General features: G+C 45.4%; 1 protein-coding gene and 1 non-coding gene across 2 annotated transcripts in view; both read right to left on the bottom strand.

The window, feature by feature from the left end:
* The window catches only part of fndc4a (fibronectin type III domain containing 4a), a 90319-nt gene extending 80772 nt beyond the window's left edge, over window positions 1-9547 (bottom strand). The window contains exon 1 of the mRNA XM_055885777.1: window positions 8793-9547. Within this exon, the coding sequence (XP_055741752.1) occupies window positions 8793-8868 (76 nt within the window). The 5' untranslated portion in view covers window positions 8869-9547. The remainder of the gene's footprint in view (window positions 1-8792) is intronic.
* A 5242-nt stretch (window positions 9548-14789) lies between these two features.
* Window positions 14790-14865, bottom strand: trnaa-ugc (transfer RNA alanine (anticodon UGC)). The gene has a single exon. It is a non-coding gene; the product is annotated as a tRNA-Ala (tRNA).
* Between the last annotated feature and the right edge of the window lie 271 nt (window positions 14866-15136).

Here is a 15136-nt window from a genome sequence, read left to right as displayed (position 1 = left end):
TTTCTGTTCAAATGAATGTCGGACGGACTGTAAATCCCAACGGTCTCATTTCTGCTTTGATGACAGTTGGCAACGTAACTGCTACAGCTATTTCATCATCCTCATTCATAACGACTCATTCACAACGACTCATTCATAACGACTCATTCACAACGACTCATTCACAACGACTCATTCACACCGACTCATTCACACCGACTCATTCACAACGACTCATTCACAACGACTCATTCACACCGACTCATTCACAACGACTCATTCACAACGACTCATTCACAACGACTCATTCACACCGACTCATTCACACCGACTCATTCACAACGACTCATTCACAACGACTCATTCACACCGACTCATTCACAACGACTCATTCATACGCATGAGAGTCCTAATGATTATTTTATTGATATTACGGATTTTGATGGCTCTGAGAATTCCTCTTTTTCCCACAGAGATTAAACATCAATAGAACTGACCCCCCCCCCCCCCCCCCCCCCCCCCCCCTTCCAGCATCCTTGTGTGACACATTAAAAGGGAAATAAAGAAAATAAACCCCCCGGAGTCTTCCATGCTATCTAGCCTGCCTTCCAAACACTTGTCCTCACCATTGTTAACAGAACTGCAGGAAAACAGTGGCCGACATGTGGAGGGCGAAGGACACCGTTGTTAACAGAACTGCAGGAAAACAGTGGCCGACATGTGGAGGACGAAGGATACCATTGTTAACAGAACTGCAGGAAAACAGTGGCCGACGTGTGGAGGGCGAAGGACACCGTTGTTAACAGAACTGCAGGAAAACAGTGGCCTGGCTCACTGGAAGCTGCACACGCTAGAGAATTGGCTTACTGGAAGCTGCACACGCTAGAGAATTGGCTTACTGGAAGCTGCACACGCTAAAGACCTGGCTTACTGGAAGCTGCACACGCTACAGACCTGACTTACTGGAAGCAGCACACGCTACAGACCTGACTTACTGGAAGCAGCACACGCTACAGACCTGGCTTACTGGAAGCAGCACACGCTACAGACCTGGCTTACTGGAAGCAGCACACGCTACAGACCTGGCTTACTGGAAGCAGCACACGCTACAGACCTGGCTTACTGGAAGCAGCACACGCTACAGACCTGGCTTACTGGAAGCAGCACACGCTTCAGACCTGGCTTACTGGAAGCAGCACACGCTACAGACCTGGCTTACTGGAAGCAGCACATGCTACAGACCTGGCTTACTGGAAGCAGCACACGCTACAGACCTGACTTACTGGAAGCAGCACACGCTACAGACCTGGCTTACTGGAAGCAGCACACGCTTCAGACCTGGCTTACTGGAAGCAGCACACGCTACAGACCTGGCTTACTGGAAGCAGCACACGCTACAGACCTGGCTTACTGGAAGCAGCACACGCTACAGACCTGGCTTACTGGAAGCAGCACACGCTAGAGACCTGGCTTACTGGAAGCAGCACACGCTAGAGACCTGGCTTAATGGAAGCAGCACATGCTACAGACCTGGATTACTGGAAGGATCACACGCTACAGACCAGGCTTACTGGAAGGAGCACACGCTACAGACCTGGCTTATTGGAAGGAGCACACGCTAGAGACCTGGCTTACTGGAAGCAGCACACGCTACAGACCTGGCTTACTGGAAGGAGCACACGCTACAGACCTGGCTTACTGGAAGGAGCACACGCTACAGACCTGACTTACTGGAAGGAACACACGCTACAGACCTGGCTTACTGGAAGCAGCACACGCTAGAGACCTGGCTTAATGGAAGCAGCACATGCTACAGACCTGGATTACTGGAAGGATCACACGCTACAGACCAGGCTTACTGGAAGGAGCACACGCTACAGACCTGGCTTATTGGAAGGAGCACACGCTAGAGACCTGGCTTACTGGAAGCAGCACACGCTACAGACCTGGCTTACTGGAAGGAGCACACGCTACAGACCTGGCTTACTGGAAGGAGCACACGCTACAGACCTGACTTACTGGAAGGAACACACGCTACAGACCTGGCTTACTGGAAGCAGCACACGCTAGAGACCTGGCTTACTGGAAGCAGCACACGCTAGAGACCTGGCTTACTGGAAGCAGCACACGCTACAGACCTGGCTTACTGGAAGGAGCACACGCTACAGACCTGGCTTACTGGAAGGAGCACACGCTACAGACCTGACTTACTGGAAGGAACACACGCTACAGACCTGGCTTACTGGAAGCAGCACACGCTACAGACCTGGCTTACTGGAAGGAGCACACGCTACAGACCTGGCTTACTGGAAGGAGCACATGCTACAGACCTGACTTACTGGAAGGAACACACGCTACAGACCTGGCTTACTGGAAGCAGCACACGCTAGAGACCTGGCTTACTGGAAGCAGCTGACATGATTTGAGAAGACACTTGTAAATCTGGGTAATAAACATGTATGTAAATAATGATTAGGAGATATGGTCTTGCTAGCTAACTAACATACTGTATCAAGGATAAAAAATCTACACTGACCAAAATATTCTTGTAGACCATTTTATGATGTATTTAGCTGTTGAATAAAGAAAGGTTCGGAAAAACAGGGACATCTTTGCCTGTCACCTTTAACGTCAGTCTCTTCATAAGGAGATCGTATAGGGAGCGTTGTCATTAAATGAGATCGTATAGGGAGCTTCCTCATCAATTCCACACAAGCGATTTTAAGGTGCTAATTACACGTGAGTAATTCTGTAACCATGTGTTAATTAACACTGGCTAATTAGGAATAGGTTATAGGCTACTTATAAAAGTTGAGGTAGACAATCAGGACGATAAAATAGGCCAGATATTTTTATTTATTTTATTTATTTCACCTTTATTTAACCAGGTAGGCAAATTGAGAACACGTTCTCATTTACAATTGTGACCTGGCCAAGATAAAGCAAAGCAGTTCGACACATACAACAACACATAGTTACACATGGAGTAAAACAAACATACAGTCAATAATACAGTGAAAAATAAGTCTATATACAATATGAGCAAGTGAGGTGAGATAAGGGAGGTGAAGGCAAACAAAATATATATATAAATAAATAAAAATATAAAAAGGCCATGGTGGCGAAGTAAATACAATATAGCAAGTAAAAAATAACTGGAATGGTTGGTTTGCAGTGGAAGAAGGTGCAAAGTAGAGATAGAAATAATGGGGTGCAAAGGAGCAAAATAAATAAATACAGTAGGTAAAGAGGTAGTTGTTTGGGCTAAATTATAGATGGGCTATGTACAGGTGCAGTAATCTATGAGCTGCTCTGACAGCTGGTGCTTAAAGCTAGTGAGGGAGATAAGTGTTTCCAGTTTCAGAGATTTTTGTAGTTCGTTCCAGTCATTGGCAGCAGAGAACTGGAAGGAGAGGCGGCCAAAGGAAGAATTGGTTTTGGGGGTGACCAGAGAGATATACCTGCTGGAGCGCGTGCTACGGGTGGGCGTTGCTATGGTGACCAGCGAGCTGAGATAAGGGGGGACTTTACCTAGCAGGGTCTTGTAGATGACCTGGAGCCAGTGGGTTTGGCGACGAGTGTGAAGCGAGGGCCAGCCAACGAGAGCGTACAGGTCGCAGTGGTGGGTAGTATATGGGGCTTTGGTGACAAAACGGATGGCACTGTGATAGACTGCATCCAATTTATTGAGTAGGGTTTTGGAGGCTATTTTGTAAATGACATCACCGAAGTCGAGGATTGGTAGGATGGTCAGTTTTACAAGGGTATGTTTGGCAGCAAGAGTGAAGGATGCTTTGTTGCGGAATAGGATGCCGATTCTAGATTTAACTTTGGATTGGAGATGCTTGATGTGAGTCTGGAAGGAGAGTTTACAGTCTAACCAGACACCTAGGTATTTGTAGTTGTCCACATATTCTAAGTCAGAGCCGTCCAGAGTAGTGATGCTGGACAGGCGGGCAGGTGCAGGCAGCGATCGGTTGAAGAGCATGCATTTAGTTTTACTTGTATTTAAGAGCAATTGGAGGCCATGGAAGGAGAGTTGTATGGCATTGAAGCTCGCCTGGAGGGTTGTTAACACAGTGTCAAGAGAAGGGTCAGAAGTATACAGAATAGTGTCGTCTGCGTAGAGGTGGATCAGAGACTCACCAGCAGCAAGAGCGACATCATTGATGTATACAGAAAAGAGAGTCGGTCCAAGAATTGAACCCTGTGGCACCCCCATAGAGACTGCCAGAGGTCCGGACAACAGACCCTCCGATTTGACACACTGAACTCGATCAGAGAAGTAGTTGGTGAACCAGGCGAGGCAATCATTAGAGAAACCAAGGCTGTCGAGTCTGCCGATGAGGATGTGGTGATTGACAGAGTCAAAAGCCTTGGCCAGGTCAATGAATATGGCTGCACAGTACTGTTTCCTATCGATAGCGGTTAAGATTTCGTTTATGACCTTGAGCGTGGCTGAGGTGCACCCATGACCAGCTCTGAAACCAGATTGCATAGCGGAGAAGGTATGGTGGGATTCGAGATGGTCGGTAATCTGTTTGTTGACTTGGCTTTCGAAGACCTTAGAAAGGCAGGGTAGGATAGATATAGGTCTGTAGCAGTTTGGGTCTAGAGTGTCTCCCCCTTTGAAGAGGGGGATAACCGCAGCTGCTTTCCAATCTTTGGGAATCTCAGACGACAAGAAAGAGAGGTTGAAAAGGCTGGTAATAGGGGTGGCAACAATTTCAGCAGATAGTTTTAGAAAGAAAGGGTCCAGATTATCTAGCCCGGCTGATTTGTAAGGATCCAGATTTTGCAGCTCTTTCAGAACATCAGCTGACTGTATTTGGGAGAAAGAGAAATGGGGAAGGTTTGGGCGAGTAGCAGAGGGGAGGGCAGTGCTGTTGACCGGGGTAGGGGTAGCCAGGTGGAAAGCATGGCCAGCCGTAGAAAAATGCTTATTGAAATTCTCAATTATAATGGATTTGTCGGTGGTGACAGTATTTCCTATCTTCAGTGCAGTTGGAAGCTGGGAGGAGGTGTTCTTATTCTCCATGGACTTTACAGTGTCCCAGAACTTTTTTGAGTTTGTGTTGCAGGAAGCAAATTTCTGCTTGAAAAAGCTAGCCTTGGCTTTTCTAACTGCCTGTGTATACTGGTTTCTAGCTTCCCTGAAAAGTTGCATATCACGGGGGCTGTTCGATGCTAATGCAGAACGCCATAGGATGTTTTTCTGTTGGTTAAGGGCAGTCAGGTCAGGAGAGAACCAAGGGCTATATCTGTTCCTGGTTCTAAATTTCTTGAATGGGGCATGCTTATTCAAGATGGTGAGGAAGGCATTTAAAAAAAATATCCAGGCATCCTCTACTGACGGGATGAGATCAATATCCTTCCAGGATACCTCGGCCAGGTCGATTAGAAAGGCCTGCTCGCTGAAGTGTTTCAGGGGGCGTTTGACAGTGATGAGTGGAGGTCGTTTGATCGCTGACCCATTACGGATACAGGCAATGAGGCAGTGATCGCTGAGATCTTGGTTGAAAACAGCAGAGGTGTATTTGGAGGGCAAGTTGGTTAGGATGATGTCTATGAGGGTACCCGTGTTTACGGAATTGGGGTGATACCTGGTAGGTTCATTGATAATTTGTGTGAGATTGAGGGCATCAAGCTTAGATTGTAGGATGGCTGGGGTGTTAAGCATGTTCCAATTTAGGTCGCCTAGCAGCACAAGCTCTGAAGATAGATGGGGGGCAATCAGTTCACATATGGTGTCCAGAGCACAGCTGGGGGCAGAGGGTGGTCTATAGCAGGCGGCAACAGTGAGAGACTTGTTTTTAGAGAGGTGGATTTTTAAAAGTAGGAGTTCAAATTGTTTCGGAACAGACCTGGATAGTAAAACAGAACTCTGCAGGCAATCCTTGCAGTAGATTGCAACACCGCCCCCTTTGGCCGTTCTATCTTGTCTGAAAATCTTGTAGTTAGGGATGAAAATGTCAGAATTTTTGGTGGTCTTCCTAAGCCAGGATTCAGACACGGCTAAAACATCTGGGTTGGCAGAGTGTGCTAAAGCAGTGAACAAAACAAACTTAGGGAGGAGGCTTCTAATGTTAACATGCATGAAACCAAGGCTATTATGGTTACAGAAGTCATCAAAATAGAGCGCCTGGGGAATAGGAGTGGAGCTAGGTACTGCAGGACCTGGATTCACCTCTACATCACCAGAGGAACAGAGGAGGAGTAGGATAAGGGTACGGCTAAAAGCTATGAGAATTGGTCGTTTAGAACGTCTAGAACAGAGAGTAAAAGGAAGTTTCTGGGGGCGATAAAATAGCTTCAAGGAATAATGTACAGACAAAGGTATGGTAGGATGTGAATACAGTGGAGGTAAACCTAGGTAATGGGTGATGATGAGAGAGATATAGTCTCTAGAAACATCATTGAAACCAGGTGAAGTCATCGCATATGTGGGTGGTGGAACTGAGAGGTTGGATATATAGTGAGCAGGGCTAGAGGCTCTACAGTGAAATAAGCCGATAAACACTAACCAGAACAGCAATGGACAAGGCATATTTACATTAAGGAGAGGCATGCTTAATCGAGTGATCATAAGGGTCCAGTGAGTAGAGGTTGGTTGGGGTCACGGCGATCCAGACAGCTGGCCGGGTAGCTGGCTATCGGTAGCAAGATAACATAGGATGGAGGTCTGTTTTTTTTTTTTTTTTTTTTTTTTTTTTTGTCACCTCGTTCGTTTCCGTCGGTAGATTAGTGGGGTTCCGTGTGGTAGAGGGGATCGATCCAATTGGCAAAATAGATATAGTGACCCAGGAAAAAAAGAAAGAAAAAAAAAAAAATTGTCCGGTATATTTATTTAGATAGCAGCCGATAAGACAGCTAATAATTAGCAGATGGGTATTCAGAAACGTCGCAATGGAAAAGCCTGTTGAAACCACCTCGGACAATTACGTCGGCAGACAAGTCGTGATGGATCGGCGGGGCTCCGTGTCGGCAATAAAGGGTCCAGTCCAATTGGCAAAAGAGGTATTGTAGCCCAAGAATTCGCTGGTAGGCCTCTTCGGCTAGCCGGCAGATGGGCCTAGCGCGAGGCTAGCTCAAGGCTAACTGGTGCTTGTTTCGGGACAGAGGTATTAGCCAGTAGTAGCCACTTGATTGCAGCTAGCTAGCGACGATGATCCGGTGTAATTGTCCAGAGCTTGCGTCAGGAATCCGGTGATGTGGTAGAGAAAAAGCAGTCCTATATTCTCTGGGTTGATATCGCGCCTGCAGACTGGCAGGTATTGGCCCGAGCTGAAGCTGGCTGGTGTCCGAGTTAAGGGTGAAGACCGCAGCAGTGGCTAACTGACCACTAGCTAGTAGCTAGTTATCTGGCTAGCTTCTGATTGGGGTTATGGTTCTAAAGTATAAAAAATAGCAGATCCGTACCACATTGGGTGAGGCGGGTTGCGGGAATGTATATTCAGTTCCAAGATGGAAAGTGAAATTAAAATATATACGAAATGTATACAAAAAATACGAGGACTATTTACGCGGGACAAGCCGGGACAAGACAAGACAAACACACGTCCGACTGCTACGCCATCTTGGAACATTGATGAGTCTGAATAAGTTGTGATTACTTGATAGCAATTCAGCACAACATGGTGAAGCAAATACAGCTGTACCCAAAGCATAAACGCACCAATCTACCCACAGTATTAACCCACCAACCTACCCACAGTATTAACCCACCAACCTACCCACAGTATTAACCCACCAACCTACCCACAGTATTAACCCACCAACCTACCCACAGTATTAACCCACCAACCTACCTACAGTATTAACCCACCAACCTACCCACAGTATTAACCCACCAACCTACCCACAGTATTAACCCACTAACCTACCCACAGTATTAACCCACCAACCTACCCACAGTATTAACACACCAACCTACCCACAGTATTAACCTACCCACAGTATTAACCCAGCAACCTACCCACAGTATTAATCTACCCACAGTATTAACCCAGCAACCTACCTACAGTATTAACCCACCAATCTACCCACAGTATTAACCCACCAATCTACCCACAGTATTAACCCACCAATCTACCCACAGTATTAACCCACCAACCTACCCACAGTATTAACCCAGTAACCTACCCACAGTATTAACCCAGCAACCTACCCACAGTATTAACCTACCCACAGTATTAACCCAGCAACCTACCCACAGTATTAACCCACCAACCTACCCACAGTATTAACCCACCAACCTACCCACAGTATTAACACACCAACCTACCCACAGTATTAACCCACCAACCTACCCACAGTATTAACCCACCAACCTACCCACAGTATTAACCCAGCAACCTACCCACAGTATTAACCTACCAACCTACCCACAGTATTAACCCACCAACCTACCCACAGTATTAATCCACCAACCTACCCACAGTATTAACCCACTAACCTACCCACAGTATTAACCCACCAACCTACCCACAGTATTAACCCACTAACCTACCCACAGTATTAACCCACCAAACTACCCACAGTATTAACACACCAACCTACCCACAGTATTACCCCACCAACCTACCCACAGTATTAACCCAGCAACCTACCCACAGTATTAACCCAGCAACCTACCCACAGTATTACCCCACCAACCTACCCACAGTATTAACCCAGCAACCTACCCACAGCGACAGCAAGGACAATGTCCCCGTGTGCAGTTGGATATGATATTTTGACACAGTGATTGAGAGAGGATTTCTAGAAAACGTGTCATTAAAAACAATAACCAAACATATTATATATTCACTTACTTCCACTGACCAAAAACATGTCGCTGGTGAAGAGCAACAGGATCACACAGTTCACTAACACCAGCAGACAAGACATGGCTTCGTGTTTTATTCTCCTCAGATCTATATATCAAAATTTGTAGATGTCAGATCTTCAAGTACCCACTTGCAGGCTACTTAATGCGTTCAATTCATAAGCACATTCGAATATTTTATTCGAATCACTTATATTTTATTTATCATCACTTATTATCCAAGCGACCGTTGAAACCGTTGAGTCGAAGTATTCAGAGTAGATCAATTAACTTCAGGTATGTGACAAAAGAGATCATATTGACGAACATTTTGTCAACACGTCCCGGTACATTCATGTCCACAATAATCCCATATGTATTCGTTAACCATCACACCGATATTGAAGACTTCTCTCCTTTCTCAAACCGCGGTACCCAAATTGAATCTGACGCCGTTCGATCTACTCCAAGGATTTTAAAGGGGGTTTCTTCTGAATAGAAACCCCATGTCTCTTTCAAGTGTGATTCTCAATCTCCTTATGGTGTGAGTTCGTCGTGCCTCCTGGTCAGTGCATAAACTACAGGTAACCTGTGAATGGACACGTTGAGAAGGTCCAGCATCACGGACAGCGCTCTGGAACTATAGACAGACAAGCGTCTTGGCATCAGGCAGCGCACCTCTCTCTTTCTCTCTCTGGTGGTCAGCTCTGCTTTCTGATGATTTATTCATGTTGATCTGTCATTCTGCAGTGCCCCTCTCTCTCTCTCTCTCTCTCTCTCTCTCTCTCTCTCTCTCTCTCTCTCTCTCTCTCTCTCTCTCTCTCTCTCTCTCTCTCTCTCTCTCTCTCTCTCTCTCTCTCTCTCTCTCTCTATGCTTCAACGGAATTCTAAAGAACACAGGCTTTTTTTTATAGCACTTGGCTAAACAATGTACAATTGGAGCATGTGTTTAATTCGAGATTATAGTAATTGCGTTCTATATCGGAAGATGACCAGTGAGTGATTTTATCGGTTCTTGCTGTTTAATGCGCGCTCGCTCACAGCAAGCAAATTTTTTTTCTAGAGAGGGGTCAAATGAAACCGTGTTCAACGCAATAATGATTTACCGAGACACTTGTAGGACAGCGAACAGGGTTTTAGAACTACAGTGAACATTTTGACTATCACGTGTGAACGTAGTAACCTGTTTTTGTTTCTCTCCCTCCCTCCTCTTCCTCTCCTCTCCCTAGTTTGTATTTATTTATGCAAAATCCTCCTCTAAGCATAGAATTACACCATTCATGTGAAATTCGGGAGTGTATAGTCCTCAGTTCAAGCTATACACAAACCTCCACCTGTTTTAGCATTGTTGAAATTATTGGCAATAATTCCATTCAAGAATCACACCTATTGTATGTAGTCTCTGACAGATCCACAGCCATTCATATATATATATATATATATATATATATGGCTCTGGCCAGACACAAATTGCGTTTTTGGAATGTCTGTGGGAGTGGTATTCATAGTGGCTGCATGGGTGGGTGGGTGTCTCAGCTCAGTGTACAGTGTTGCACACACACACACACACACACACACACACACACACACACACACACACACACACACACACACACACACACACACACACACACACACACACACACCAGTCATTACATTAGTAGTAAGTAGCCTAACCCTCTGATGCATGTTTAATAGGAAACGTGCAGTTCCTCCGAAGTTGTAGGCTAACTTGGGAGGCAGGATTTGTAGTCTAAGGATGAATAAAAAGTGACTTGTTTATTTCCACAGCCTATCCTATCCCAGTCTCAGCAAATGTGTGACGAAAGCCGACACAGTGCATGGTCACAGTAACTCATATTAACAATGGGCTGTACGCATTCATCCTATACAGGACTGAAATCATAGGACTGATTTGAGGTCCATATTTAATGCCTATGTAGGTAGCCTGTTGGGTGTTCATACCAGCACGTCATGCAGTAAATTCCCTTGGAAAACTGTCTCTCCAAAAGCTGTAATGCACCTAATATGTACAGAAATGTGTGAATGTACTTCTTGTTGTAGGCCTACCTCATTTGTGATAGCCTATTCTGTCACGCCCTGATCTGTTTCACCAATCAGTGTGCTTGTCTCCACCCCCCTCCAGGTGTCACTAATCTTCCCCATTATTCCCTGTGTATTTATACCTGTGTTCTCTGTCTGTTTGTTGCCAGTTTGTCTTGTATGTTTTTCAAGTCAACCAGCGTGTTTTCCAATACTTCTGCTTCTATTCTCCTTTTGCTATTCCTCCCGGTCTTGACCCTTGCCTGTCCTGTCTCTGACCCGCCTGCCTGACCACTCTGCCTTCCCCTGAGCCTGCCTGCCGTCCTGTACCTCTGGATTACTGACCTCTGCCTGCCTTGACCTGTCTTCTGCTTGCCTCTGTTGGAACATTAAACATTGTTACTTCGACAGTCTGCGTCTGGGTCTTACCTTGATTCGTGATATATTCATCAGTTTGAATATTGACATTTGAATGTTTTTTATTTGATCAGTATAGACGAGGTAAAGGAGTCCATTGGAACGTAGATGTTCCATTTACCAGCTCGGAACACATTTACCGGCTCGGAACACATTTACCAGCTCGGAACACATTTACCGGCTCGGAACACATTTACCAGCTCGGAACACATTTACCGGCTCGGAACACATTTACCAGCTCGGAACACATTTACCGGCTCGGAACACATTTACCAGTTCGGAACACATTTACCGGCTCGGAACACATTTACCAGCTCGGAACACATTTACCAGCTCGGAACACATTTACCAGCTCGGAACACATTTACCAGCTCGGAACACATTTACCAGCTCGGAACACATTTACCAGCTCGGAACACATTTACCAGCTCGGAACACATTTACCAGTTCGGAACACATTTACCAGCTTGGAACACATTTACCAGCTCGGAACACATTTACCAGTTCGGAACACATTTACCAGTTCGGAACACATTTACCAGCTCGGAACACATTTACCAGCTCGGAACACATTTACCAGTTCGGAACACATTTACCAGCTCGGAACACATTTACCAGCTCGGAACACATTTACCAGTTCGGAACACATTTACCAGTTCGGAACACATTTACCAGCTCGGAACACATTTACCAGCTCGGAACACATTTACCAGCTCGGAACACATTTACCAGCTCGGAACACATTTACCAGCTCGGAACACATTTACCAGCTCGGAACACATTTACCAGCTCGGAACACATTTACCAGCTCGGAACACATTCAGGCAAATCTGATCTAGCAAAGTGGATATTCATCATGATTTATGTATAGTTACAAGCCCACAATGTGGATACTTAAGTCCAATTTTGGATATATTTGTCTGTTTCCGACTGCATAACATGTAGAAGTTGTCCCTTTTCAGGTTTAGAAGTGACCGCTAAATGCTAACTCTCGTTCATATAAACAGGTTGGGAAAGCTAGCATACAGAAATCAGTGGTAGTAGTAGTCAAAGTCGTTTTTTTTTAACAGTAATGCAGTTGATTGGTGACGATGACATGATCATGTGTTGAGGTTGAAATCCATACAGGCATGTTTACCTCAACATAGAGTTAAATACACATCAAAACAATAGCGTAAATGTAGGCACATTTTGCTGGGGGATAATGAGGAAACTCGGGGTCATTCCCACAGGCCCTTTCCCCGTGCGTTTCCATGGCAATTCCATTGTTTTGGTCGAGTTCGATAGACCTCTTTACCGAATATTTTTTATAACTAACCAAAGACAGATTATTAGAGAAAGGAGGAGATGGGAATCCCATTGGGAAATGAATGGAGAAATGTACACTATATATACAAAAGTATATGGATACCACTTCAAATTAAGTGCTAGGAGCAACAATGGCTCAGCCGCGAAGTGGTAGGCCACACAAGTTCACAGAACATGACCGCCAAGTGCTGAAGCGCGTAGCGCGTTAAAAATCGTCTGTCCTCGGTTCCAACACTCACTACTGAGTTCCAAACTGCCTCTGGAAGTAACGTCAGCACAAGAACTGCTTGTTTCCGTGGCCGAGCAGCCGCACACAAGTCTAAGATCACCATGCGCAATGCCAAGCGTCGGCTGGAGTGGTGTAAAACTCACCACCATTGTTCTCTGGAGTGATGAATCACACTTCCCCATCTGGCAGCCCAGCAGACAAATCTGGGTTTGGCGAATGCCAGGAGAACGCTACCTGCCCCAATGCATAGTGTCAACTGTAAAGTTTGGTGGAGGAGGAATAATGGTCTGGGGTTATTTTTCATGGTTCAGGCCCCTTAGTTCCAGTGAAGGGAAATGTTAACTTACAGCATACAATGACATTCTAGACGATTCTGTGCTTCCAACTTTGTGGCAACAGTTTGGGGAAGGCACTTTCTTGTTTCAGCATGACAATGCCCCCGTGGACAAAACGAGATCCATACGGAAATGGTTTGTCGAGATCGGTGTGGAAGCATTTGACTGGCCTGCACAAAGCCCTGACCTCAAGCCCATCGAATATCTTTGGGATGAATTAGAACGCCGACTGCGAGCCTGGTCTAATTGCCCAACATCAGTGCCCGACCTCACTAATGCTCTTGTGGCTGAATGGAAGCAAGTCCCCGCAGCAATGTTCCAACATCTAGTGGAAAGCCTTCCCAGAAGTGTAGAGGCTGTTATAACAGCAATGTTCCAACATCTAGTGGAAAGCCTTCCCAGAAGAGTGGAGGCTGTTATAGCAGCAATGTTCCAACATCTAGTGGAAAGCTTTTCCAGAAGAGTGGAGGCTGTTATAGCGCACGTTAGCTCAACCGTCCCGGTATAGGGACATCGATCCCGTAAAGGTTATAGCAGCAAAGGGGGGGAGTAACTCCATATTAATTTTGGAATGAGATGTTCAATGAGCAGGTGTCCACATACTTTTGATCATGCAGTGTATAACGCACAACTCAGCAGACTGTCGACCAATCGTGTTCGAAATCGCCATGCTACTTTACGCGGTTGCTAAACTAATCGTTCCGCAATCCCTTCTCAAAGTCAAGGTATGAGTCGAGAAATCTGCCTATTTTCCTCGAATGTACGTAAATGTCACAATTCCAAAGCTATACGATACTAAAGATTTGTAATGTTGTACTTCTTGTTGACGAAATTCATGCTAATTTTGGGGTTTTGAGCTAGCGCCCAATTGACTCCCATTCACTACTTGACGGAGAGCTATCCTTGTCCCAGAATAGCCCAGAATGCATTGTGCAGCCCATTGACGACACATGGGCAACGTACACAATTGGCGTCAATACGATTCCGATGGAGTTTCTCATCTCCTGAAAAGTATCTCTAACCAAGATAGACCAGAGCCTGTCGTTTCCAACTGGAGCAAATTAATCAGTGGACAGAAAAAGCAAGGAGGTGGTCAGAGCCAATCACGAGCTAGTGAGATCCTATTGGAGTGTTCTAGCACTTATTAACATATTTTCGTTAGGTACCCTGTAAAGTGCGCGTGTGCAATAACTAAATTCGCCCAGGTACTCCTTCTAAACAACGCCATTTTTAAAAACTTTGACAAAGGCTAAAGTGTACAAAACACAGTCCAATCTGTTTGTTACAGATTATTGTTTTTTTGGAAACAGAAAACTGTATAGAGATTAAATGTTTCACCGATAATAAAAATAGAAGAATGTCTGCCAAAATCCATCTAGCTCCATTATCTCCCACTGCCTCCCACTGCCGCCCACTACGCTTCCTGTCATCACCATATTTGGTAGTGAGTGGAAACTCCAACCGGATGCTTTACATTTATACACATGGTGAAATATCTGACTCATTGTTCTATCTCTGTCTTATTGTTCTATTTAGGGTTTCCATGGTAACTTTTGGTGATGCCATGTTTCAAAGCAACTTTTATGTGTGGCTATATTTACATTTAGGTCATTTAGCAGACGCTCTTATCCAGAGCGACTTACAAGTACATACATTCATACTTTTTTTGTACTGGTCCCCCGTGGGAATCGAACCCACAACCCTGGCGTTGCAAGCGCCATGCTCTACCAACTGAGCTACATGGGACCGCCGCTATATGCACGCGTTCATCATTTGTTGGGGTATTGATCTGTGGAAAGTTTCTACCATTAATATCAGCCAGTGGGATGCTAATAGACCTTTTCTTTTATATGGACGTTGCCATGGTTTCTATGCGCTCAACATCACATCAACCTTCTGGACACCTGCCGCTCAGTGGAGACGTATGATTGCATCTCAAATGGCGCCCTATTCCCTATATAGTGCACTAATACCCCATTGGATCTGGTTAAAAAGAAGTGCACTATATAGGGAATAGGG

Source organism: Salvelinus fontinalis, chromosome 27 (genome assembly GCF_029448725.1).
Source record: "Salvelinus fontinalis isolate EN_2023a chromosome 27, ASM2944872v1, whole genome shotgun sequence".
NCBI lineage: Eukaryota > Metazoa > Chordata > Actinopteri > Salmoniformes > Salmonidae > Salvelinus > Salvelinus fontinalis.
This window is presented reverse-complemented; position numbering and strand designations above follow the sequence as displayed.